Source organism: Leptopilina heterotoma, unplaced genomic scaffold, assembly GCF_015476425.1.
Source record: "Leptopilina heterotoma isolate Lh14 unplaced genomic scaffold, ASM1547642v1 Lhet_108, whole genome shotgun sequence".
NCBI classification, from domain to species: domain Eukaryota; kingdom Metazoa; phylum Arthropoda; class Insecta; order Hymenoptera; family Figitidae; genus Leptopilina; species Leptopilina heterotoma.
The window spans coordinates 514,562-542,482 of record NW_025110825.1 but is presented as its reverse complement, the minus strand read 5'-3'; the positions used below and the strand labels follow the sequence as shown (position 1 = coordinate 542,482).

The following is a 27,921-nucleotide window of genomic DNA, read 5'->3' as shown; positions in this document are numbered from 1 at the left end:
CATCTTAATTTCTTATATTCGTTAATTTATTATCTGTTTGCAATTCTATATTTAATCTTATTATGAAGTAATATTTCAAAATTTCGTGTGTTTTAACTTCTTTTAAGCTGGAACAAAAAAAAAGATAAGAATAAAAAATATTTCGAAATTCGTAATAAATATTTTTTTTTAAATTATGACTTCAAAATAATTATAACTTGGTTTTTAAAAAATTTGATTTCAAATAAAAGAAAATCTAATTTCAATTTTTAATTAAACAGAGAAACTTTTAATAAATATAAAAACAAGAAATATACAACGTTCCATAGAGAAATTTCCAATCGAGAAAATTGTAATTTTATTTGTGCGTGGCATGCCTTTGACATTCTGGAATTTTTATCACACAAAGTAAATTGAAATGAAAAAATAAATTAAATTTTATTGTAAAATAATTTTTTCAAATTTCTTTTATTATAAAATTATGTGTTTTTAACTGGAAAAAAAATCATTTTTTCACTTGTCGTTAATAAATTGAGCGAACTTTATATGACATTTTGAATATAAAATAAAAATTTTTGTTATTAATTTAAACTTCAAAAGACATGATAAATTGCCGAATAATATTTGTAGAATTAAATTTCTATTTTATTTTTAACGTCAAAAATGAAAAATATTCCAAAATGTTTTGTGTAATATAATATTTTTACATTATTTTTAACTAAAATTTTTCTTGAAAACAATTATTACTTAGAATATTTCCCTGAGCAATAATTCTACTTTCCCTGATATTTTCCTAAATTCTCTGACCTCTGGCAACCTTGTAATAGTTTCAAATTTGCAACGAATTGATACCAAAAATGTGTATCAAATCCAAAATTAATAGAATTGCTTCAGTTTGAACGACTTTAAGTATCAATTTGATACAAGAAATTTGATTCAAGAAAACTGTGATTTTAATAATATTTAATTTTACTGCGGAATAATTTTTCAAAAATTTATATTGGATCAAAACTTTTTTTACTCAAATCCCACGGTAATAGAAGTTATCATTAATAGTTTTTTTAGAAAAAATTGATTAGAAAATATTTTTTAGAAAAAGTGACTTCCCTATACCAATTAAGATGATAAATTCTTTCGTTGAATTGTGAAATAATTGTTTGAAACTTTTTTTTTTTTTTTTTTTTTTTTTGATGAAAAAAAGAAAGAAGAGTAAAACGAGCTCGGCCTTTGTTAAGTGATACTTTACATAGTGAAGAAGTTAGATAGTTTTTCAGTCCGACAGGTGCATTGTGCTTGCACACTATGTAAATGGACTTGGTCCACGTGTTCCTTTGGTGCATTCGCATTGAGTTAAGGTGTTTGCGTGCACAGTGCTACCTAATGCGACCTTTATGCCTGATGACGCGTGTAATACTCCAACAAGTGGGTGTCGACCGGTCACTGGCTTCCCTGTAAAATGTTAAGTACCAAAAAGAAGAAATACTTCAGCCCTTATTCATTCTTCGCTCTTATTCACCACCAAAAAAAACGACTTAATTAATCATTAATCAGTAATCAGATTTCGCACTCGATAATTAATTTTCAAAAAGTAGCAAAAAAGTAGATTTCAAACTAAAAAAAAGTAGTAAAAAGTAGTAAAAAAGTAGCTATCGAAAAATTAAACTTGACGACAAAAAAAAACTCGTTTTAGACACTTCACAAAACTGACAAAAATTCCATTCTATATTTTATTTTCCAGACTTTTTCCTAATTTTCAACGAAAATATTTACTTCTTTCTTATCCTGCTGATAAATTGAATTCCTGCAACGAATTTTATTATTCATGAAAGAATTTAAATAAAAACATAATTTAATTCTTGCGAAGAATTTTATAAAAATTTCTAAATAATTCATTTCTTTCGACTAATTTTATGTAAATTCTAATTTAAATAATTCAATTCCTGAGAAATGTTTATTATTCATGAAAATAATTGAATTCTTGAGTTTTCTTTTTGAAAAATAATTTAATTCCTAAAAAGCATTTTATTATTTATGAAAATAATTTAATTCCTGCGAACGACTTTAATTGAATTTTTTTCAATAATTGAAATTCCAAAAAGAAATTTATTACTTTTAAAAATAATTGAATTCTTGTGATGAATATTGTTATTTATAAAAATAATTGAATTTTACAAAGAATTTTATTAAAATGCCTCAAAATAATTCAATTTTCAGGAATAATTTTATTATTTATCGACATAATTGAATTGTTTCGAAGAATTATTTATGTAAATAATTGAATTTTTGGGAAGAATTTTAATAAAATCTAAAAGAATATTTGAATTATTTCAAAAAAATTTAATTTAAATTGTATTGAAAATAAATGATTTCGTTCGAACAATTTTATTAAAATATTTGAAAATAATTGAATTCCTGTGAAAAATTCTAATATTTTTGAAAATAATTAAATTCTTCCAAAGAATTTTAAAAAAACACTTTTTTAAAAATTGATTTTTTCGAGGAGTAGATATTAAATTCTTAAGAATAATTACATTTTTTTAAGCTATTCTTTTAAAATTGTATTAAAAATAATTAAAATCCAGCAATGAATTTTATAATTCATGAGAATAATTTAATAGTTCCAAAGAATTTTATTAAAGTTTTTAAAAATATTTACGTTCCCGAGAAGAATTTTATTATTTATGAAAATAATTGAATTATTAAGAAAAATTTTAAAAGAATTGAATTTCTTTGAAAAATTTGGTTATTTTTTAAAATTATTGAATTTCCAAGAAGAAATTTATTACTGTTAAAAGTAATTGAATTCTTGTGATGAATATTGTTAATTATAAAAACAATTAAATTTTGCAAAGAATTTTATTCAAATGCCTCAAAATAATTCAATTTTCAGGGATAATTTTGTTATTTATCTTTAATAATTGAATTCTTTTGAAGAATTATTTATGTAAATAATTGAATTCTTGTAAAGAATTTGATTAAACTCTAAAAGAATATTTGAATTACTTCAAAAAAATTCAATTTAAATTGTATTGGAAATAATTACTTCCGAACAATTTTATTAAAATATTTGAAAATAATATTAAATTCCTGTGAAAAATTCTAATATTTTTGTCAATAATTAAATTCTTCCAAAGAATTTTAAAAAAAAATTTCTTTTAAATAAATGATTTCTTCGAGGAATTGAAATTAAATTTTTAAGAATAATTACATTTCTCAAGCAATTCCGGCAAAATTGCATTAATAACAATTGAAATCCTGCGAAGAATTTTATTATTTATGAAAATAATTGAATAGTTGCAAAGAATTTTATTAAAATTTTCAAAAGTAGTTGAATTCCTGTGAAGAATTTTATTATTTATGAAAATAATTATGAATTATTCCGAAAAATGTTATTAAAATATTTAAAAAGAATTGAATTTCTGTGAAAAATTTTGTTATTTTTAAAAATAATTGAATTCTTCATAAGAATTTTATAAACATTCCTTTAGATAATTGATTATTTCTAAATACAATAAATATTATGAAAATTTTATTTTAAATAATTGAATTCTTCTGTAAAACTTTATTTATGAAAATAATTGAATTATTCGATTAATTAATTTAAAATAGTATTAAAAAGTAATTGAAATTCTTCGATGAGTTTTATTATTTATGAAAATAATTGAATCCCTGGTATTATTTATTAAACTAAAAATAATTAAATTCTTGCCAAGAATTGTGTTACCTATATTTATAAAAATAATTGAATTTTTCCAAAGGATTTATTAAAATTCCAAAAATTAATTGAATTCTTTAGAATAATTTTAAACAATAATTGAATCATTTCGAGCAATTTTATTAAAATTCTACTGAAAATAATTCAATTACTGAAAAGAATTTAATTATTTTTTATAATTATAAAAATAAAAATAGTTTAATTTTTGCGAAGAGTTTTGTTATACCTTTTATTTATAAAAAAAATAATTGAATTGTTTCAAAGAATTTATTAAAATTTCAGAAAATAATTGAATTTCTTTTTTTGTTTTCAATTCGATATCCTTATATATAGAAAAACTATGTATTTATCCGAAAAATCGTGTGCCGAATTCAAAAATTTCAACAATCAAATTTTCTTAATGAGGATTTTTCTTAATAAATTTAGGTAGTCAAAATGTTAATGTTTAAAAATGTAAATAATGCGAATTGTTGTATGCATCAGTGCCCCGTCTTTTTGGACCTAAAGAAAAGAGATAAGATATATATATGAAGTTGAATATATAGTCGACTGGTTGGGCCCGCGCTGCTTCCCAGCTGGCGCGTCCAACTGTCGACATCTTCCTTCACTCTGTTTTAAAACCCCTTTTTCGCATCAAGTCCGTTGCACCTCGAGAGAGAGAGAGAGAGAGACTTGGGTTCATTCTTTTCTCCTCTACTCCTTATATACTGTGTTTCTTATGCCTCCTCTCAACATCGTCATCCTGTCTCTCGTTGCGCGCACTCAGATGACTTCCGTGGACGATTAAATTGCCAGTTTCAAGGAGTAAGTCGTCGCTTTTAATATCCGCTTGATGGCAATCGCAAATGCAAACTTTTTATTTACCTATAGTATCAGAAAATTATGTTGGCTAAAAGATAATAAAGTGAATGATTAATCACTCTCGATGAGAGAGAGAGAGGGACGTGATTTCTCTCTCCGTTCGGCAAGTACACGCTTTCAAATCATCCGCTAAATCGGCTAAATGAAAAATATTGTCCAGTGAGAGAGATAAAAGATTATAATATTATATATTGAAAGTCTTTTTGATGTTTCAATATTTATAGATAGGCGAGAAAGCAATTTATTTTTCAGACTTTGTAATCTTTGCAATGTTAATTAATACTTTAAATAAAAAATAAAATAAATACGACAGAGGCGGGAGAGTATTAATTAAATGGATGATTCTTCACTCAGTGATCAGTTTTAATTCCCCGCTGTTCCCTATTTAATAACTAAAAATTATTTTTAAATCAGATTGAAACTTTTGCAAATTAATCTTACCTATGTTTTTTAGTACCTAATATGAAATTTTTTTTTTAAACAAAAGTTATGATTTAATTGGAAAATGGCTCAAAAATGAACTTTTCTCGATTCTCCACACAAAAATCATTGAAGTTTATGCTTCATTTTACACAAAGCTTATTTTAATCGTGTTTTTTATTTATTCCATTCCATTCGTAAGTTACTCTAATTATAATTTTTTTTTGTGTTCTTTTTCAATTTTCATTGACAAATTTGAGTAAAAATATTTTTTTAATACTTTCTCTACTATTTTCATCACTTTTAAGTTCACAACGTTTATCAACGAAAAAAATTGTTCACTTAGTAAATTAGTATAAAAGATAACACAGCAATATTGTCACAAAAAAAAAATTTAGAAAAAATAAACAGATGTTTCTAATCTGATAATAATTATTATACAATAAAATATTAAATTAAAAATAATATTGGAATAGATTAAACAAATTTTTTTCGTTGATCAACGTTGTGGACTTCAACTTCGTCTATTTTCTTATTCGAAACCAGAGTTTACATATTCATGGATTATTATAATTTAATGATAATTTAACTATATATTAGAGGAATAATTTAAATATTCGTAATTTTGTACAAAATATGTTTTTGAATCCACAAAAAAATTTCCAAATAAAAAAATTGATTTTCATAATTTTTATAACATTTTTTTTTAAAAAAAATCTGTTTTTAGGCCGTAAATACTAAAACATACAATTATACAATTACTTCATTTTTTTAAAATGAAAATTCATTTGTTTCTTTTTCTAACTAATAATTCTAGAAAATTATGTATGGATTTCAAAATCCACCAATTTTTAAGAAAAATAAAAATTCAAAAATTATTTTTATTTTATGACCATTGACTTCCTCACAAAAAATTACTTTAAAAATAATTTTGTTGAATATTTTAATTTTAATTGTATTTTTGTTAAATTTGCATAAAGAAATAGCACTAGAAAAATTACTACAGGCTTCGTACTCGATAATTAATTTTAAAAAAAGTAGAAAAAAGTAGCTTTAAGACTGGAAAAAGTAGTAAAAATTAGCTATCGAAAAATTTAATTTGACGACTCATTTATTACATAATTTCTAAATTAAATAAAATTCAATAATAGAATAATTCTTTTTAAAAAATATTTAAATTCCTATTTACCTATTTTTTCACAAGGATTAAAATATAAAGTCTTTTTAAAATTTAACTATTATTTTTCAAAAATTACAATTTACAATTGTAATTCTTCCAAAATTCAATCATTTTTTTTGTGAAATTTTTAAATAAAATTATTTAAAACTTCAATCATTTTATTTCAAAATAAAAATTTTAATATTATTACAGTTTTACAACAATTAAAATTTTCAAAGACTTCAATTTAAAAATCTCTTGAAATTTAATTATTTCTAGAATGTAAATGTATTGAAAATAATTATTAAATTCTAATAAACAAATAATCTGAATTTTTAAAAAAACTTGAATTCTTTCGTTAAATTTAAAAAAAAATTTGAGAATCAATTCATATTTCGAAAAATTTATTTTAAAGAGTATTAAAAATAATTGAAATTCTGCGATGAGTTTAATTATTTATGAAAATAATTGAACTCTTGCAACGAATTTTATTTAATTTTTAAAGAATAATTAAATTTCTGTGAAGAATATTATTTTTTATAAAATTAATTGAATTCTAACAATGAATTTTATTAAAATTTTTAAAAATAATTGAATTCCTGAGAAGAACAGTATTAAATTTTATTTAAATAATTGAATTCCTGTGAAGGATTTTTTAAAAATCTTTTTAAAATAATTGAATTCCTTTGGAAATTCTATAAAATATTCTTAAGAATAATTGCTTTTTTCGAGGAATTCATTTTAAAATTGTATTAAAAATAATTTAAATCCTGCGACTAATTTTATTATTTCTGAAAATAATCGAATTCTTGCAACGAATTTCATTTAATTTTTAAAGAATAATTAAATTCCTATGAAGAATATTATTTTTTATAAAATTAATTGAATTCTTACAATGAATTTTATTAAAATTTTTAAAAATAATTGAATTTCTGAGAAAAATATTATTATTTATAAAAATAATTTAATTCCTAAGAGGAACTGTATTAATTTTTTTTCAATAATTGAATTTCTTGTGAAGAATTTCATGGAAATCTTTTTAAAATAATTAAATTCTTTCGAAAAAATTTATGAAATATTCTTAAGAATAATTAATTGCTTTCTTCGAGAAACTCATTTTAAAATTGTATGAAAAATAATTGAAATCCTGCGATTAGTTTTATTATTTATGAAAATAATTGAATTCTTGCAACGATTTTATTAAAATTTTTAAAAACAATTGAATTCCTGAGAATAATTTTTTTATTTATAAAAATAATTGAATTCCTGAGAAGAATTATTATTTATAAAAATAATTGAATTCTTGTGAAGAATTTTTTAAAAATCTTTTTAAATAATTTATTTTTTCGAAAAAATTCATAAAAATTGTGTTTTAAATAACTGAATTCCTGTGAAAATCTTATTGCTTATGAAAATAATTGAATTCTTGTAAACAATTTTATAAAAATTAATGGTTTACATAGGAAATTAAAAAAAAAAAATTAATTTAAAACAAAAAGTTATCGAAGTCCTAAATAAAAGTTTATTCAACGAGAATTAAAATTTAATTTTATTATCTCGTGAAAGTTTTTGTTATTAGAAAAAGGGAAATTACATTTTCTCTACCTACATAAATGAATTATAAACACAAAAACCCCTCAATTCATACGTATTATATTTCCTGATGCGCGCCGGTAAAAATAAACTTTTATATAGGTAAATTTTTACATTTTTTTCCAAACTAAGTAATTAAAAGTTTTTGAAAATTTAATTATTTTCTCCCTTCTGTTAATTGGAGATTGAAATCAAGAATTCATTTTCGCATTTATTTAGTTATTATTTTTATTGAATATTTTATTATTTTCATATACTCTCGAATTTCCCTTTTTTAATTTATCTCCGAGAGTTGATCGTTGTTTTCTTATGACAACTAATGTAAAAACTATTTTTTAAATTTGCAAATATAAAAAATAATTCCTAATTAATTGGATTCAAATTATCAACTTAGTGAAATCACCAATTATGAATTAAATATGTGAAATTAAAAAATGTAATTTGCGAAAAATTGAAATTTAAGTAACTCTGAAAGATTGTATTCTAACTTATTCGTATGTGTAATATACAGGAATAATCAGATGAACTTCACTATTTCTTTTTTGTTTCACACTCAATGTCACGTAACAAAAGACTTTAAAATGACGTTTAAAAATTATACGCGATTCTCCAACTTATATATACTGTTCATGTTGAATATTATTTGAAATATCTCAAAATTTTATGTACTATTTTCCAATAGAAAATGTATACAGGTGCAACAAATGCAGATTTGGGGGGGAAAAAATATTATTTATCAGCCAATGAATGTACTGTTGACCAATAGAAAAATTACAGGTCCAACGAATGTATAGATTTGAAAAAAAAATATTATTTATTAGTGACTAGATAGAATGAACATAAATAATAAAATAACATTAGAAATTGAATTATTTAAATAAATTATTAATTTAGAATCATAAAATTTTTTGAAGGAAATTAATTACTTGGAAATTTTTTTAACAAAATTCTTCGAGAGAAATTAAATCATTTTTAATAATTTTTATAAAATTTGTTTATAAGAATTAATCGACTTTCAATACAATTATTGTAATTAAAAAAAAACATTTTGTTATTTATTATAAATAAGTAAATAAATTGTATTTTATTAAGTAAATTGTCAATCTCATGAAATAATCTTACATATTTTTCATTCACGACTATAATTTTAACTTTTATTTAAAGGTTCTTTGAGTCATTCTTTATACACATTTGAGCTTCTAATATTCAAAATATTCTACAAATAAAAGTTATTACATGTCTGGATGTGATTTTAAGAAATTTGTAATAAGGTTGATGATTACCGAAACATGCCAACTAAATTGGAATTAAAAATCAAAAAGTATTTTTTGCAATTATGTCATTTATTTTTTAATAACAATGTAAAAATTTTTGTTTAGATACAGTAGATAACAACATCGACAATATCGAAAAAAAATTTTTGACACCGAAAAAAATGTAGTCGAAAAATCCAAATTTTAATTAAATATTAATTAGATTCAAAATAAAAATTGAAATTTATTATTATTAATTAAAAGTCAAAACTAAAGATGTAAACTTAAAATGAAAAACATTTGCATAAGATATTATTATTATATTACCTATAAGTTTTGATTATTATATTATTAGTATAATAATTATATTATAGTAATTATGTTATTACATTGAATAATAAATATTAAAAGAATAAAAAAAAATAATTTCTCATAAAACTGATACGAAGGTAAAACTTTATTATAAAACGAAACTGCCACTCATGAAAAATTACATACGAATATATATATATTAGTAAAAAGAAAAGTTTACTTAAATTAATGTACCTCGAAAAAGAATTTTAATATAAATGAGATAGAAATGAAAAATGCGCATAAAAATGAGAAGAATAAAGATATATGATAAAAATATATTATACATGATATAATAAAAAAAAAAATAAATAAAAACGATATTATTTTTAACTTTAGTAAATGTAACTTATAATGTAATTACAACTTGTATTTAAAATTAAAAAAATTTTCCATTCTCTAAAAAGCTTTTAATTTCAAAATATCGTTAAAGTTGTTTTATACTAAAATTTCATTTCATTATACAACTTTACTGATTCATTCCTCTGTGTAGCTCTTCATAATTAATATTCACATTTTTCCCTCTATATAAAATTTAAATTATTATTAATTTTGGACTATTACAACATGTAATGTAGTTATGGTTTAAAAAGTCTGTTTTTTTGTGGAGGAAAACAACGCTTTTGGATAGAATATTAATAATAAAATAATAAAATGAAAAATAAAATAATAAAACAATAAAAAATAAAATAATAAATTATAATTATAATAATAATATAATAATACTAGTAATAAAACAATAATAATAAAATAATAATTTACTCTTTAAATTTGAATTAGTCAAAATATTTAGTAATTTGAATCAGTAACTGACTTTTTGCTTTTGAATTAGTAAATTTTACCAATAAATAGTAATTTCTACTAATTTATTAGTAAATTTAGTAAATATTACCAATAAATAGTAATTTCTACTAATTTAGTAAATTTTACCTATAAATAGTCATTTTTACTAATTTATTAGTAAATTTAGTAAATTTTACCAATAAATAGTAATTTTTATTAATTTATTAGTAAATTTAGTAAATTTTACCAATAAATAGTAATTTTTACTAATTTATTAGTAAATTTAGTAAATTTTACGAATAAATAGTAATTTTTACTAACTTATTAGTAAATTTTGCCAATAAATAGTAATTTCTACTAATTTATTAGTAAAATTTACTAATTCGAAAGCAAATAGTCAGTCACTAATTCAAATTAACAAACTTTTTTACTAATTCAAATTGAGAGTGTAACAATAATAAAATAATATAATAAAATAATAATAATGATGATAATAATAATTTTAAAATATAATAAACTAATTATTGTATAAAAAATATATTGTAAAATAAATATATTAAGTAATAAATACTGTGTAAAAAAATTCAGAGAGGAAAAAGGAAAACAAAAATTACTTCAAGCGGAATTTTTTTTACGTTTTCAAAAAAGGTCAATGACAAAATTCTTGAGGTTGGTCATTACGATATCAACAAGTGGCTCATGATTTTGTCAGTGAAATTCGTGCTCGCGTTGGAGTAGTGGTTGCAGAGTTTAGGGGCAGGAAGAGGGGGAGGAGGGGATTCATTCGACGGAGTGGTACACCGCTAAAACATCCCCAATCATCCAGATATCTCTCCTTCTCTCTCTCTCTCACTCTATCGCTTTCACTCTTTTACTCCAGCATTGCAGTCATTGACTGGATGCAAAATTCAGTTTCGAATCTAGTAAAGAAATTAAACACCTATCGAGTTTGTTTAAATGGATCAAATTTTCCGAAAGAATTTTTTTTTTATTTTTTATTAGAAACTGATTTTTATATTTCATTATTTTATACTAAAAACTGATTTTTATTTTTTATTATTTTTGATTATAAACTGATTTTTATTTTTTACTATTTATTCACTGTCTAAATTTGCATCGCAACAATTTTGTTTACTTTTTTTTTTGCAATTCTTAGAAAAACTGTTTTATTACTTTAAACAAAAAACCAGATAATAAAAAATAAACATTTATTTGATTATTAAAGAGTTTTTCAAAGTTTAATTATTTTTGAAAATTCATTAATAAATTTTCACTTCACGAGAAGACAAATTTTAACATAGAAATTTTTTTCTCATTTATATGCGATTTTTGACGAAACTAATGTTGAAAGAAAAAAAATTCAACTTTAAAAATAATTAATATAAATAATAGTAATAATAATGATAATTACAGTACCAGTGATAATTAATTTGTTTCAATAATAATTAAATTAGTATTAATTAATGAAAATAATTATGATAATAGTAATATTAAGAAAAATTAATACCATACAGTCAAATCTTTTGGAATGCAACTCTATTTAAAATTTTTTTTTTATATTCAAAAATGTCCAACAAAAATTATTTTTCACTCAGTTCTAGAATATTGTAAAAAATATTAAAAAATTAAATTATAAAACAAATTTTTTAAAGATTGTTTACTGTAATAAAATTTTGAAAATCCAGTTGCATTCCGACAGGTTCCACTGTATTAAGTATTATTAAAAAAGATTTTTTATTTTTTATCACTTAACTATTATAATCATCATTAAAAAATGTTTTAATAAATTCAATAATAAACAATAATTAATGACTCGGAATTATCGTTAAATTCAATGTTTTATAGAATAATTAATGAAGCTAAGAAAATATTAATAAAAAAAAATAATTAAAAAAAATAAATAAAAACTAGAAACAAAATAAAAACATGAATAATAATAATAATAATAATAATAATAATAATAATAATAATAATAATAATAAAAACAAAAAAGAGGATAAAAAATAATAGTAATTAAAATTTGAATAATGATAATAATAAAAACAAAAAAGAGGATAAAAAATAAAAATAATTAAAATTTAATTTTAATAATTAAAAGAATTGAAAATTTGATGATTGGAGGAAAAAAAATTTTGTTCAAACTCAAATTTCGTTCATAGTCATCGCGAAAATGAAATTCATACAGAAATAACGTGTGAAAAGCGCTCTTGGTAGTAAAACGGTCGGAAAAATGGTCATCGTGCAACAAGTGTCATGAAACAATTTTTGGTGAGCAAGGGGACAATATGGGACATCATGGATTAAATGCTAACACCCGATCACTGTCACTGTTCATCGACTTCTCATCCCTCACCCAATATCGTTTTGTTAAAATTGATACTTTCAAAAAAATTTACCCTTTTTTGTGCTACTTTAAAATTCTATTATTATTTTTCTACCAATAGAACAAAGTATTTTTTGTTTTTTTTATTTATTTTTTGTATTTTTTTTATTATTTGCACACTTTTTCTGCGGATATCAAATTGAGACGAAAAAAAAGTATCAAAAGTGTTACGATCAAAGTATTTTTTTTAGCATGAAAAAAACACAAAAAAATAATGAAAAAAAATATTTGTTTATTTCTATTTATTAAAATAAAATATTTGTAAATTATTATTATTTTTTTTAATAGAGGTTTTTGATAATATTTTTTTTTATTTTTTTTTATTATTATTTACACAGTTTTTCTACGGATATCAAATTGAGACAAAAAAAAGTATCAAAAGTGTTACGAACAAAGTATTTTTTGGTTTTTAAATTTTAATATTTATTTTTTGAATTTTTTTTTATTATTTGCACAGTTTTTCTGCGGATATCAAATTGATACCAAAAAAAAGTATCAAAAGTGTTACGATCAAAGTTTTTTTTTTAGCATGAAAAAAACACAAAAAAATAATGAAAAAAAATATTTGTTTATTTCTATTTATTAAAATAAAATATTTGTAAATTATTATTATTTTTTTTAATAGAGGTTTTTGATAATATTTTTTTTTATTTTTTTTTTATTATTATTTACACAGTTTTTCTACGGATATCAAATTGAGACAAAAAAAAGTATCAAAAGTGTTACGAACAAAGTATTTTTTGGTTTTTAAATTTTAATATTTACTTTTTGAATTTTTTTTTATTATTTATACACAGTTTTTCTGCGGATATCAAATTCAGACGAAAAAAGTATCAAAAGTGTTACGATCAAAGTATTTTTTTTAGCATGAAAAAAACACAAAAAAATAATGAAAAAAAATATTTGTTTATTTCTATTTATTAAAATAAAATATTTGTAAATTATTATTATTTTTTTTAATAGAGGTTTTTGATAATATTTTTTTTTATTTTTTTGTTATTATTATTTACACAGTTTTTCTACGGATATCAAATTGAGACAAAAAAAAGTATCAAAAGTGTTACGAACAAAGTATTTTTTGGTTTTTAAATTTTAATATTTATTTTTTGAATTTTTTTTTATTATTTATACCAGGGACCGACACGGACACGAAAAAAAACGAAAATTCGTGTCGTGCCCGTGCCGTGCCTTAGCACGACACGAAAAACGTTTGGTAATTCGTGCCGTGCCTTGGCACGACACGAATAACGCTTGGTAATTCGTGCCGTGCCTAGGCACGACACAAAGTACGTTTGGTAAATCGTGCCGTGCCAAGGCACGACACAAATAAAATTTTTGAAATGTGTTGTGCCAAGGCACGTTTTAAAGGCACGCATGGAATATTGTGTAGAATCTCAAAAGCAATATTTAAGGCACGACACGATTTAGTAAGTGTAATTCGTGTCGTGCCTTGGCACGGGCACGAATTACCAAGCAAACTTCGTGTCGTGCCTAGGCACGGCACGAATTACCAAGCGAACTTTGTGTCGTGCCTTGGCACGGCACGAATTACAAATCGTACTTCGTGTCGTGCCAAGGCACGGCACGGGCACGACACGAATTTTTCGTGAAAGTCCCTGATTTATACACAGTTTTTCTGCGGATATCAAATTGAGACGAAAAAAGTATCAAAATTGTTGAGAAGCAACGTTTTGATACTTTTTTTCATCTCAATTTGTTATCCGCAGAAAAACTGTGTAAATTTACTTTTTTAATATTTTTTAAAATTATAAATTATAATAAAAAATAATAAAACTTTATAAACTGATAACAAAAAATTTTCTGGTGACTCTCGAAGAATGCGAAGAATTTTTTTTCTCAATTCTAATAAGAACAACTTGATTTAATGAAAAAAAACAAATATTTGAAAGGGTTTATTTTAATTTCAACGAAGGGGGAAAAAATAAAAAAAAGAAAAGAAATGAAATAAAATGTAAGCAAACACAGTCACAAGTCGGTCATTATAAGTCCGGGTGCATTGAATTTGAAATAGCTTTTCAAATTCAGCAGCACTTGTCTGGCTCCGAGGGAAGTTTGCATTTTTTATGCTTTCAAATCAATTGCATTTTACAGCAGAAACTTTCTTTTCAACCCAATTATACCTTTCAGAGCAAAAAAAAATTAAAAAAAAAAAATTCTAGTTGACGTTTCCCCTCTCTCTTGCTTCTATTTTTTATATAAGACTTTTTATTTGAAAAAAAAATCCAATATAAATGTGTCTGAACTACGTATGAATACTTAACTAATTTGCTAATTAACTTAATTAAAATAGAAGTTGTATTCTTTACTCATGAAAAAGAATGGCCATTGAAATGAGAAAATTTTTTAAACTTCCGCGACATGAATTAAAATTTAATTAATGAAATGGTGTACGAAGTGTGTATTTTAAAAATTATAATATACTAGTTATATTATTATTTTTTCTTAACGCTTTTTATTTTTTAAATTTACATTTTGTTAATATTTTCTATATGGTTGATTCTCTACCAAGTGGTAACTTTTTATTAAAAAAAAAAATTCTTTCTGTTAAAAACTTCCTTTGTAGACCTTTTCATTCAAACTTGAAACTAATTATTTTGTTGACATTAAAATTAAATTTTTTTAAAATTTTATTTAAACAATTTTAAAGTTTTTAGTTTAGGGGTTAAATAATAAGTTTAAAAAAGTCAAGTTTTGCCCAATAATAATAAAAAAAAAGTGTATAAAAAAATAAACAAAATATATTCTCAGCAAGATTATTAAAAATGACAATTAAATATTACAAAATATTTAAGCACAAATCAATTTTTAACGATATGTGATAGGAACAATGAGTTTTTAAGTGAACATAAATAAACACTTTCGTAGAAAAAAGTAAAGAATTTTTAAAAATTACGCCTAAATTCAAACCATATAACACAATTTTCATAGAATTTCTCGAAAAAATCAATTATTTAAAAAAAAATCTAATTAAGTTCTTCGTAAGAATTCAATTATTTCTATAAATAATTCTTCTCAGAAATTCAATTATTTTTAAAAATTTTAATAAAATTCGTTGCAAGAATTCAATTATTTTCATAAATAATAAAATTAGTCGCAGGATTTAAATTATTTTTAATACAATTTTAAAATAAATTCCCCGAAAAAAGCAATTTCTCTTAAGAATATTTTATAGAATATTCGAAAGAATTCAATTATTTTAAAAAGATTTTTAAAAAATCCTTCACAGGAATTCAATTATTTAAAAAAAATTTAATACTGTTCTTCTCGGGAATTCAATTATTTTTATAAATAATAATATTTTTCTCAGAAATTCAATTATTTTTAAAAATTTTAATAAAATTCATTGTAAGAATTCAATTATTTTTATAAATAATAATATTCTTAAAAAATTTAATAAAATTCGTTGCAAGAATTCAATTATTTTCATAAATAATAAAACTCATCGCAGAATTTCAATTATTTTTAATACTACTTTAAAATAAATTCTTCGAAAAAAGAATTCAATCTTAAAAACTTTATTAAAATTTAACGAAAGAAATCAAGTTTTTTTTGAAAAATTAAATTATTTGTTTATTAGAATTTAATAATTAATTTCAATACATTTTTAATTAAATTTCTCAAAAGAATTTCTTTATTTTTAAAAAAATTTTAATTAAATTCCTAGTAACAATTCTATTATTTAAAAAAAAATTGTAAAAGCTCTTTATAAAGAATTAAATTATTAAATAAAATATTTATTTTTGTATTGAAATATTTTAAATAATAGAATTCTTGTATAATTTTCTAATAAAAATTTATTAAAAATCGAATTTCAGTTAAAATTTTAGACAATTAATAATTTATAATTAATAATTAAATTTCAAGAGATTTTTAATTTGAAAAGTCTTTGAAAATTTTAATTGTTGTAAGACTGTAATAATATTTAAATTTTGAAAGAAAATGATTAAAGTTTTGAATAATTTTCGTTAAAAATTTCACTAAAAAATGGTTGAATTTTGGAAGGAATTTTTTACTGGTACTAACTTATTACTAGAACAATTCCAATTAATATCTGTGTCATCAAAATTAATTTAATTCACAATTTATAAAAAGTAACCGCACAGCCGATAATCAGCAGAAGATGAAAAATTATTTTTTGAGCCAACTTTATCTTCTGTTTACTAACAATTGTTATAGTACAAAAATTTTTTACTGGTCCTAAACTATTAAAAAATTATTCTATTTTAAAAGTTAATTTCATTTGTAGCTTAAATACAACTTGTTTATTATTTTTTATATCAAAATTTCGCTTTGTTGCATTTTTTCCTTAATTTGTAAAATACCTTTACAAAATTAAATATTTATTCTCTCTATGTAGACTAAATAGCAGAAATTACTATTTATTGGTAAAATTTACTAATTCAAAAGCAAAAAGTCAGTCACTAATTCTTAGTAAACATTTTTAGTATTTTTACTAATTTTTACAAATTTATTAGTAAAATAGGATATTCAACTACTTTATTAGTAAAATAGTAATTCCTACTATTTTATTAGTAAATTTACTAATTCAAGAAGTCACTTATTAAGTGTCTATAAGTCACTAAGTCAGTCACTTATTCAAATTAGTAAAAATGTTTGCTAATTCAAATTTAGAGAGATTAAATTTAGAGATCAAATTTAGATTATATTCTAAATTTTCTAAATATAATTATGTAAAGTAGTTTTTGTTTTTCTTTATACTTCTTGTTGTGTGTATATATAAATCTGCAGGACGAATTATAATTTTAAATTAGTTGACGATTAATAAATCTGACAGAGAGTTTTGAGAGGAAGGAAAGGGGAAGAGGTATGGGGGGAATGTTTGCAATCATGTTGTGTAATTTGTAATAAAACTTTCGACAGCAAGATAAACTTTTCTGTGTGTCAGTATATATAGAAAACATTCAAGAACGAACAACCCAAGTTTCTTAGTAAACTGAAACAAGAAAGGGAGGTAGCAAACCCTTTTTTAACATCCTCTCCTCTCTCTGCACTGCCACCCCTGCTCTCTCTCTTTCTCTCTCACTCTCTCTCTCTTTTTTTTTCTTACTCTCTCTCTCTCTCTCTCTCTCTCTCTCTCTCTCTCTCTCTCTCTCTTTTTTTCTCTACATCATTCACAGTCTTCTTTCAAGAATTAACGACTCATGATAGCAGTTAATGCATAAATTCATAAAGTAGTAATAAAAATAATCAGAATAATATTAATACTATAGTAAGAAAAAATTAAAAAAATAAATTACGTAGTTATATGTATAACGAATCAATACTTTGGCCAAATGATCGAGGGTCTTATAACCCAAATTCATAAAAGCACTAACAGCTCATTATCTCTCATTAAGCTATCGTTAAAGTTAGCTACTTCTTCATAATCTTTTAACTTATTATTAATTATAGAAAAATATTTCCAAAACTTCGTGTTTACTCTTCGAACACAAAATAGTTTTTAAATGATCAAAATCTTGACATTGCGATGTTGACAAATTTCTATTTGCCTAAAAGGCACTATTGCCAAGTCTAAATATTCAATTTCACTTCCTTTAAATACTTGGATGTCTCGAATTGAATGTTAGTTTGTCATTGATTACTATCGAGTTAGGACAAAATTATTTCTCCAAATCCCCGTAAAAGAAAATATTCGTCAAAAATCTTCACTGACAATTGGAAAAATTTAATCGAATTTTTAAAAAAACAACTATCAAGATTTAAAGATTTCATCATCATGAAGAATTTAGGAATATTTTTAATTTTTGCCGTTTTATTCGTCAGTGTGAAATCAGGTAAATTTGATTTAAATACATCTTGAGAAGAGAAAATATTTATTGTAATTGTTGGGAAAAATTTTCAAATCACTTTATTTTTTTAATCCATTTATAGTTCCATGGAATCAGTGGTCTTGGAATAATGATTTTTCACGTGATTTTAATAAATCAATGGAAATGGAAGGATTTGACAGTCAAATGGAACAAATGGATAAAATGGCAAAAGAAATGACAGAGCAAGCGAAATTACAAATAGAGGAGGCGACTATCGAAGTAGAAAAGGCGAAAGTACAAGTAGAGAAGACAAAAAAATTGACTCATGAATTAAAAAATGTGATATTAGAAAAAGGAAAAATTTTGGAAATTGCAGAACAAATTGAAAATGGAAATCCTCCCGCCGATGTTGATTCGAAGACAACTTTTTTAACAACGGTAATTTTAACAGAACAACAGTACAAATTTTTTATTATTTTTCATTATTATTATTATTATTATTATTTTTATTATTATTTTTATTTATTTCACAGCTTTTCGAAGGATATCGCAAATTGAGACAAAAAACGTATCAAAACGTTGCTTCGCAACCATTTTTTAAATTTTTTTGATATCCTTCGAAAAACAGTGATTAGTTACACGAGAAAAATATTTTTTCCATACAATTAGAAATACAGTTGAAAATAAAAAAATTTAATTCACTGGAATTTCACTAATTCAGATTTTATAATGAAAGAAATTTACTCTCCAAAATTGAATTTGTAAAAATGTTTACTAATTTGAATTAATGACTGACTTTTTGCTTTTAAATTAGTAAATTTTATTAATAAATTAATAGACATTACTATTTATTAGTAAATTTTACTAATTCAGGAGCAAAAATTTAGTCACTAATTGAAATTAGTGAACATTTTTACTAATTCAATTTTAGAGAGTAGATTAAATTATTTAACAATAAAATTTATTTTTCATTTTAATTTACTTTTACTTTATACTTTTACTTTAATTTTAATTTACTTTTTATATTTAAATTTCTGATGAAAATTCTAGAATGTCAAAGGCGAGCCACGCACAAATAAAATTACAATTTTCTCATTTGGAAATTCTGCGGAAGGTTCTGTAAATACAGTTCAAACTACTTATGAAGGATCAAAAAAAGTACATTCGTCAGTAACTATTTATGCTTGGAATGCCAACGGAAGTATAACAACTACATTTTATTAGGATGAAGCAGAATCAGCAAAAAAAATTAAACTAAATTAAAATCTTTTGTTTTGACAAATATTTCAATGAAAATTTATGATTTTAGTTAAATTTTAGTTAAAACACGTACCGAAGACAGAATTTTTCGAAGGATATCAAAATTGAGAGAAAAAAAAGTATCAAAACGTTGCTTCGCAACACTTTTGATACTTTTTTTTGTCTCAATTTTGATATCCTTCGAAAAATTGTGGAAAACTATCTGAGAAGCAAATAAATTTATGTTTGTCTTGTTTTTACTTTCATTAAAAGTTTCTGTTTAATTTAAAACTAAAATTAGTTTTCATGCAGATTATAGATTAGATTCATATTAGATTCATTAGAAATAGAATGATTAGATATTTAATTAAAATATAATATGTTCATCGAAATATTTGTTGAATAAACGATGTTGTTATAATGTTTATTAATTTATTTTATTATATTAGGACATGAGTTGATTTTACTTATAAATTTGTACAATAAAATAAAAATAGAAACAACAGACAATGTTAATAGTGTTTTTAATTAGTAAAAGTTTGAACTAATAGTCTTTTTAATCATAGTGGAAGCTTAAAATATTAGTGCAGCTAAAAATCATAATCAATTAGGTTAATGAAATAATTAATTTTCGTTTAAAAGCACTTTTAATCAGTGGCAGCTACAATTATTGACAGTAGCTGTAATTACTTCAATTTTCAATGAATAATTTCAACAAATATTACTTCTAATAAGTCGAAGTTGAGTTAAATTAAATAAGTAGGTAAATTAAATTAAATTAGTGGGTAAATTAAATTATTTAAATTAAATTAATTAAATTAAATTAATTAAATTAAATTAAATTAATTAAATTTAATTAATTAAATTAAATTAAATTAGTATATTTAATCAATGGAAGTATCAATTACTGAATGGATTATAAATAAACTTTAAATAAACTTTCTTTAAATATATTATTTATATTTATTTTACTATATTTATATTATAAAAAAATATAAATTACAAAAAGTAGAAAAAATTAAAGATTAAAAGTGGATTAAGATGAAAACATCAAGTAGTAATAGCTTCAATTAGTATTAGATGTAAGCAATAATAGTTTCAATAAGTGTTAACTTTTACTACCAACAATTTTATACTTGCTCTGTTTCACTATATAAATAGCTTCAATTAATAAAATCTTTGCTCAGTAAGAAGCTTTTATCAGTACTAGATTTTAATTAAAAATTTTAAATATTAATTTCAATCACAATGTTAATTTTTTGTATTAATAATTAATTAAGAATTAATTAATTAAATAATAATAGTAATTGTTAATTGTTAATTAATTGTCCTGTTAACTGAAAGCTGATAGTAATAATTAAAACCTGTATTTATTATTAATAGAAGTTTTAATTAACAATCTCTCCTCGATCCCTCTCTAAAATTGAATTAGTAAAAAATTAAAAATGCTTATTAATTTTGATTAGTAACTGAATTTTTTGCTTATGGATTAGTAAATTTTACTAATAAATAGTAATTTCTACTAATTTATAAATAGAACAGGAATTTCTACTACTTTATAAAAAAAAATTTACTAATTAAAAAGCAAAACGTCAGTCACTAATTGAAATTAGTAAACATTTTTAATTTTTACTAATTAAAATTTAGAGAGATGATTATTAAAAAAGTATTTTTAATTTATAATTTATAATTAGTTTTTATTTGTCTCTTTTTTCATCACTCTTACCTTCAACTAGTAGTTTAACAGCATTCCAGAAGTGGTCCTTGCAATCATGATAACCTGCAATAAAAAATATTTACAGTAAAAAATTTGCTTCAATAATTAATTATAGTTTTTCAATTTTTAAAATTTGTGTTTATTATTATTTTCTTTGAGGTTTAGTATTAAAATGCAACTTTCAACTGCTGTTGATAAAAAATATTTAAAAAAAAAACAGTTCTTTAGTTTACGTGTAAAATGGAAAATAATAAAAAAAAACAGAAATAATTATCGTTAAAAGGTAATATTCATCCCCCCACCCCTTTAAAATTCTGATTATTTACTCTCATTAACGATTTTTATTTTCCTTTTTCAAGAGTGCTCTTAAAATAAAAACAAAACGGAAAAAAAATCACATCTCCCCTTTGGTCCATTTCCCTTTGAAAGGCGCACTCTTTCTCTGTCCTCTCCATCTTCGTTTATACATATATATATACTCTTCGACTAAATCAATTGGTTCTGCAATGTTGAACGTGTGCTGAATCAAGCGAAATGAAAGCAGAAAAATATGATTTTCAAAGTACTCATCCCTTTAAAAATATGTTCATATAGGGAATATTTCTCATTTTTTTTTATTTTAGTTTTATAATCTCTTCTTCTTAAAAAAAAAAAATCTCTTTTCTTCTTTTCTTCTTGATAAATTTTCTTTAAAAAGAAATAAATTCTGAGAATTTAATTACGAACGTTACATTAACTTATTAATTCTGTAGAATTATTATTATTATTTTTTTTTTTGAAGAAGTTTAATTCAATTTTATTTTGAAATTATTTGAAGTTTTTTTTATTTCTAATATAAAATAAAATTGAAGAATATTTCCAAATAATCGAGATTTCGTAAAATTGAATTTTTTTCAATTCAATGATTTTCAATATCTATTATGTTCATAAAATTTTCCAAAGGAATTCAATTGTTTAAAATAAATTTTAATAATATTTTACGCAAACATTTAATTATTTTCATAAATAATAAAAATTTCCCAGGAATTCAATTATTTATCAATTATTTATAAATTTCTTCTCTGAAATTCAATTATTCTTAAAAATTTTAATAAAATACTTGTCAAAATTTCAATTATATTCAAAAATTTTCCTCAATTCAATGATTTTCAAAAAACTTTTAATTATTTTCTTAAATAATAAAATTCTTCTCGGGGAATTCTATTCAATTATTTTCATAAATCGTGAAATTCATTGCAGGATGTCAATTAATTTTACAGGAATTGCTCAAAAAATGTAATTATTCTTAAAAATCTTATTTCAATTCCTCGAAAAAATCAATTATTTAAAAGAATGTTTTTTTTTAATTCTTTGGAAGAATTAAAATTATTTACAAAAATATTAGAATTTTTCACAGGTATATAGGTATTCAATTATTTTTTATTACTTTAATAAAATTGTTCGAAAAAAATCATTTATTTTAAATAAAATTTTTTAAAAATTCTTCCCAAGAATTCAATTGTTTAAGGGCATTTGAACCTTGATGACGTCACACATGCTTTGCACAAACTGAAACGTCATCAAGGTTCAAATGCCCTTAAATAAATAATTCTTCAAAATAATTCAATTATGTCGATAAATAACAAAATTATTTCCAAAAATTCAATTATTTTGAGACATTTTAAAAAAATTCTTTACAAAATTAAATTATTTTTATAAATAACAATATTCATCACAAGAATTCAATTATTCTTAAAAATTTTAGTAAAATTCTTCGTATCAATTCAATTATTATTATTATTTTTTTAAATAATAAAATTTTTACAGAGATTCAATTATTTTCGTAAATAATACATTTTTTTAGAAATTCCATTATTTTTATAAATAATAAAACTCATTGCAGAATTTAAATTATTTTTAATACAATTTTAATTGAATTCCTTGAAAAATGTAATTATTCTAAAAAATTTTATTAAAATTCGTCAAAAGAATTCAATTATTTAAAAATTAGTTAATAAAATTCTTTATGAGAATTCAATTTTAAGAAACATTCATTTATTCAAAAAAATTATTTATTTTTGTATTTAGATAATGTAATTCTCGTACAATTTTCTAATAAAAATTAATTTTAAAATGAATTTTAGTTTCAATTTTAAATAATAATTGAATATTCAAAGAATTATATAGCGAGAACTTTTAGAAATAATTGAATTTTTAAAAAGGTTTCAAATTAAAATATTTGAAAATCTGAATTTTTCATAGGTACTGTTAACTTATTAATTCTGGAGAATTATTTTTTTTTAAAAGTTTAATTCAATTTTATTTTGAAATTATTTTAATTTTTTTATTTTCTAATATAAAATATAATTGGAGAATATTTCCGAATAATCGAGATTTCGTAAAATTGAATTGTAAACAAATGGATTTGAAAATTTTGAAAGAACTTTTTCAAAAATGATTAAAAATAATTGATTTAAAGAAGAATTTTAAATAAAAATTGTAGAAAATAATAATTGAATTAAAATGATGAAAATAATTTTGAAGAATTTACAGTAACAATATTCTTATAATAATAAAATAATTATTTTATCACTCGGTAATTTTTAATTATTATAAAACATGAAGTCATCGATTGCTCCGAGTCGAAGACTCGGAGTGATCGATTTCTTCATGTTTTATATAACATTGGTTTTATAAGTTATCTAATTTTAAAAATTTTTGAATTTGAGAAAATATATTGTCACAAGTATAATCTCTTATTATATTAAGTTGAAGAACGACCGACCGACCGACCGACCGACCGACCCTAGCCGTATATATATGTATATCTTTTAAAAATAATATTAACACAAATGTATACATATTCACAATGTCACGCATGCGCAGTAGTGTTCTGTCAATGTTACGCATGCGCAGTAGTGTTCTGTCAATGTTACGCATGCGCAGTAGTGTTCTGTCAATGTTACGCATGCGCAGTAGTGTTCTATCACTGTTACGCATGCGCAGTAGTGTTCTGTCAATATTACACATGCGCAGTAGTGTTCTATCACTGTTACGCATGCGCAGTAGTGTTCTGTCAATATTACACATGCGCAGTAGTGTTCTGACAATATTACACATGCGCAGTAGTGTTCTATTAGTGCCACGCATGCGCAGTAGTGTTCTGTCAATATTACACATGCGCAGTAGTGTTCTGTCAATATTAGGCATGCGCAGTAGTGTTCTGTCAATATTACGCATGCGCAGTAGTGTTCTGTCAATATTACGCATGCGCAGTAGTGTTCTTTAAATATCAGGCATGCGCAGTAGTGTTCTATGAATATCAGGCATGCGCAGTAGTGTTCTATCAATGTCAGGCATGCGCACTATTGTTCTATGAATGTCAGGCATGCGCAGTAGTGTTCTATCAATGTGAGGAATGCGCAGTAGTGTTCTATGAATATCAGGCATGCGCAGTAGTGTTCTATGAATATCAAGCATGCGCGCATAACACCCACACATGTATACTCACACATATACACTAATCACATGTACATGTATACTCACACATGTTCATAAATTACATACACATGTATACTGCTCATATGCAGATATAAACTCCTACATATACACAAATCACATATATGTATAGATTTAATAAACGATTGATAATATAAATTGTTGAATTTTTTAAGGTTCGTTGATGCACGTAGTGTCTGTTGAAATTTTTTTAAATATACGTAAATACCTCACTCGCTAATGCTGCGCTGTCTGTGTTGTAATGGAACTTATTTATTTACTTGTGTATTTACTTATTTATTTCAGGGTTGCCACAAGACATCGATTTTAAAATTCCATGACTTTTCCAGGTTTTCCAGACCATTTCTTAAAAAATTCCAAACCAGAAATAAAATTGTTTTGGTATGTTTTTAGCTAATTACGACAAAAAGTATAAAATCCTTTAAGTAAATTGTTAACAAAATAAGTTATTAATTTTTAATTTCATTATTAACAAAAAATTAAGTAGGTTATTTGAGATACGCTCCGAAGAAAGATGAGGAGCAAATCTTTTTAAATTTAAAAATTTAGTTAAGTTTAGAATTTTTCACAATTATTAAACCAGTATTTTAAAAAGCATTTTAATAACATTTTATGAAACTGAAGTTACCTACGTTTATTCAATGACAATTTTTTCTTTGCTAATTATTTATTTTAATGTTAGAAGCCTTTTAAAAAGTTTTAAAAGATCGAAGTCGGGGAAATTATTAATTTTGATTTTTTACACAGATTTTCGAAAAATCCATATATTATTTAAACAAAATTATTATTTCCTCACCTCATAAGCAATTTTTTCTTTTACAAATTATTTATTTTAATGTGACAAGTCATTTAAAAAAATTGTAAGAGGATCTAAGGAAGGCAAGGAAATTAGTGATTTTTAATTATTTTTTCGTAGATTTTCCAAATATCCCGAAATTTTAACTAAATTATTATTTCCTTGCTTCAGAAGCAATTTTTTTCGATTGCAATTTTTTAAAGGGCTTCTTACATTAAAAAACAATTAGCAAAAGAAAAAATTTTCATTGCATAAAAGTTGGTAGCTTCAGTTTCATAACATTTTGGGGTTTCTAAAATGTATTAATTTAAAAATTATTTAAAGGAAGATAGAGACCAAAAGAAACTAAAATTTAGAAATGCCATATTGATTTCAATTGTAAGCACTAAATTTAAAATCAAAAAGTTGTATGTCAACTTGAAAACTTGAAATTTTTACGACTCAAACACAAAAAATTGAGCTTTTAGTATCAGGCTTTATAAAATTCCCTGACAATTCCAGATTTTTCAGGTTTTCCATGACTGAAAAAAAATTCCATGACAATTCCGGGTTTCCCAGGTTTTCCAGGTCCGTGGCAACCCTGTATTTGTTTGGCAGACATCAACAATAATTTTTTAAATGGATAATCAGTGAAAAATGACTTATATTTCTGTAAGTTAGTGTTTCACTTCGATCCGCGAATTTCATTTTTTCGAGCGATTATTTGGTTATCGTCTTTGGTTTTCAAACGATCATCTTGTTTATTCTTTTGTTAATTGTCAAATCGTATCGTCTAATTTTCTAATTGTCATCGACCGAACTTCTCGACTGCTTCTCGACTTTCCCATAACTGACAACTAAAAATAATACAATAATAACCTATTTTTTGAAAAAAATCGATATCCAAAAACATTTAAATTCTTTTTTATTAATTCTATTAAAAACTAAAATTAAATTCATTTTAGTGAATTAAAATTATTATATCAAGTTAAAAATTAATTCAAGGTGTCTAGTGAATTATTATTTTTAAATTCCCGGACCAAAAATAAATATTCCCGGATTGATTTTTTAAAACAGCAATTACTATAAAATTTAAATATTAATACTTTTAATAAAGAAATTTTTAAGAAAATCAATTTTAAAAAGTCAATAGACATCTTTATTTAGAGAAATATATATAATATTACTTGTTATATATTACTTAATAAATCTATAACATTGTAATAGTTGGATCTAAATTTAAAATTAACCTACTTTTTTATTTTTCTATTAGTTGGGCTTTTTTGCGGAGTATTATTATTATTTTTAATTGTGTATTTAAATAATAAAAATTAAAAATAATTATTTTTAATTTTTATTATTAAAAAAAAAAAGTTGTCTGTTCATTGAACAAGACCTACATGTCTTATAGTATTTTGGCCCCCTGAATACGAATATGAAGTCAGAATTGCTCCATCACCCTCTGTTTTCTTTTAAATCGAAAAAACTACCCTTAAGTCTAAAATTCAAGAATTAAAGTAAAAAAAAATAAAAACACGGCTTTCTTCGGAGTAGAAGAATATATTTATGCGTTTTCTTCTTTCAACAACTCAAATAATGTCAAAATTGCTCCACCACTCCTACTTTTTTTTAAATCGAAGAAAGTACCCTTAAATCTAAAATTCAAGAACTAAAGTGAAAAAAAATGAAATAACCGGTTTTCTTCGGAGTAGAAGAATATATTTATGCGTTTTCTTCTTTCAACAACAAATAATGATAAATTAACTCTGATTCTGCTTTTTAGTTATGAGAACAAAAATAAAGGAACGTATGCTTTTGTCTAAAACTAATTGTTTTTATTGTTGTTAGTATACTCTGGGTTCATACTTAAAGGGGTAGTTTTTTCAATATAAATCAATAAGAGGGTGATGAAGCAATGCTGATGCTTTTTTAAAAAGTACATAAATATATTCTTCTACTTTGGAAAAAACCTGTTATATCATTTTTTACTATAATTCTTGAATTTTAGATTTAAGGGCAGGGGGTGATGGAGCAATTTCGTCATTATTTCTAAATTGTTGAAAGAAAAAAACGCATAAATATATTTTTCGACTTCGCAAAAAAACTGGTTATTTCATTCTTTGACTTTAGTTCTTGAATTTTAGATTTAAGGGTAGTTTCTCCCATTTAAAAGAAACAGGGGTGGTGGAGCAATTTTGACATTATTTCTGAGAGGTTAAAGGAAGAAAACGCATAAATATATTCTTCTACTCCTAAGAAAACCGGTTATTTCATATTTTTTTACTTTAGTTCTTGAATTTTAGATTTAAGGGTAGTTTCTCCCATTTAAAAAAACAGGGGTGGTGGAGCAATTTTGACAATATTTCTGAGTGGTTGAAGGAAGAAAACGCATAAATATATTCT

The 27,921-nt window shown here is 22.6% G+C and overlaps 2 protein-coding genes across 3 annotated transcripts in view; both read left to right on the top strand.

The window, feature by feature from the left end:
• LOC122502820 (TOX high mobility group box family member 3-like) overlaps window positions 1–27,921 on the top strand; it is a 476,754-nt gene that overhangs the window by 51,007 nt on the left and 397,826 nt on the right. The window lies entirely within an intron of this gene.
• On the top strand, window positions 18,098–19,955 carry LOC122502850. Its single transcript, XM_043613146.1, has 3 exons — window positions 18,098–18,313; window positions 18,411–18,727; window positions 19,340–19,955. Exons 1-3 carry the CDS (start codon window positions 18,256–18,258, stop codon window positions 19,511–19,513), a joined length of 549 nt encoding a protein of 182 aa, XP_043469081.1. The 5' UTR covers window positions 18,098–18,255; the 3' UTR covers window positions 19,514–19,955.

What these genes read in the sequence shown, in the direction of transcription:
- LOC122502850 (XM_043613146.1), top strand. Translation starts at nt 18,256, where the DNA reads ATGAAGAATTTAGGAATATTTTTAATTTTTGCCGTTTTATTCGTCAGT. An exon ending in ATTCGTCAGTGTGAAATCAG is followed by an intron (nt 18,314 to 18,410) that starts GTAAATTTGATT and finishes ATCCATTTATAG; the next exon opens with TTCCATGGAATCAGTGGTCT. An exon ending in AGACAACTTTTTTAACAACG is followed by an intron (nt 18,728 to 19,339) that starts GTAATTTTAACA and finishes TGAAAATTCTAG; the next exon opens with AATGTCAAAGGCGAGCCACG.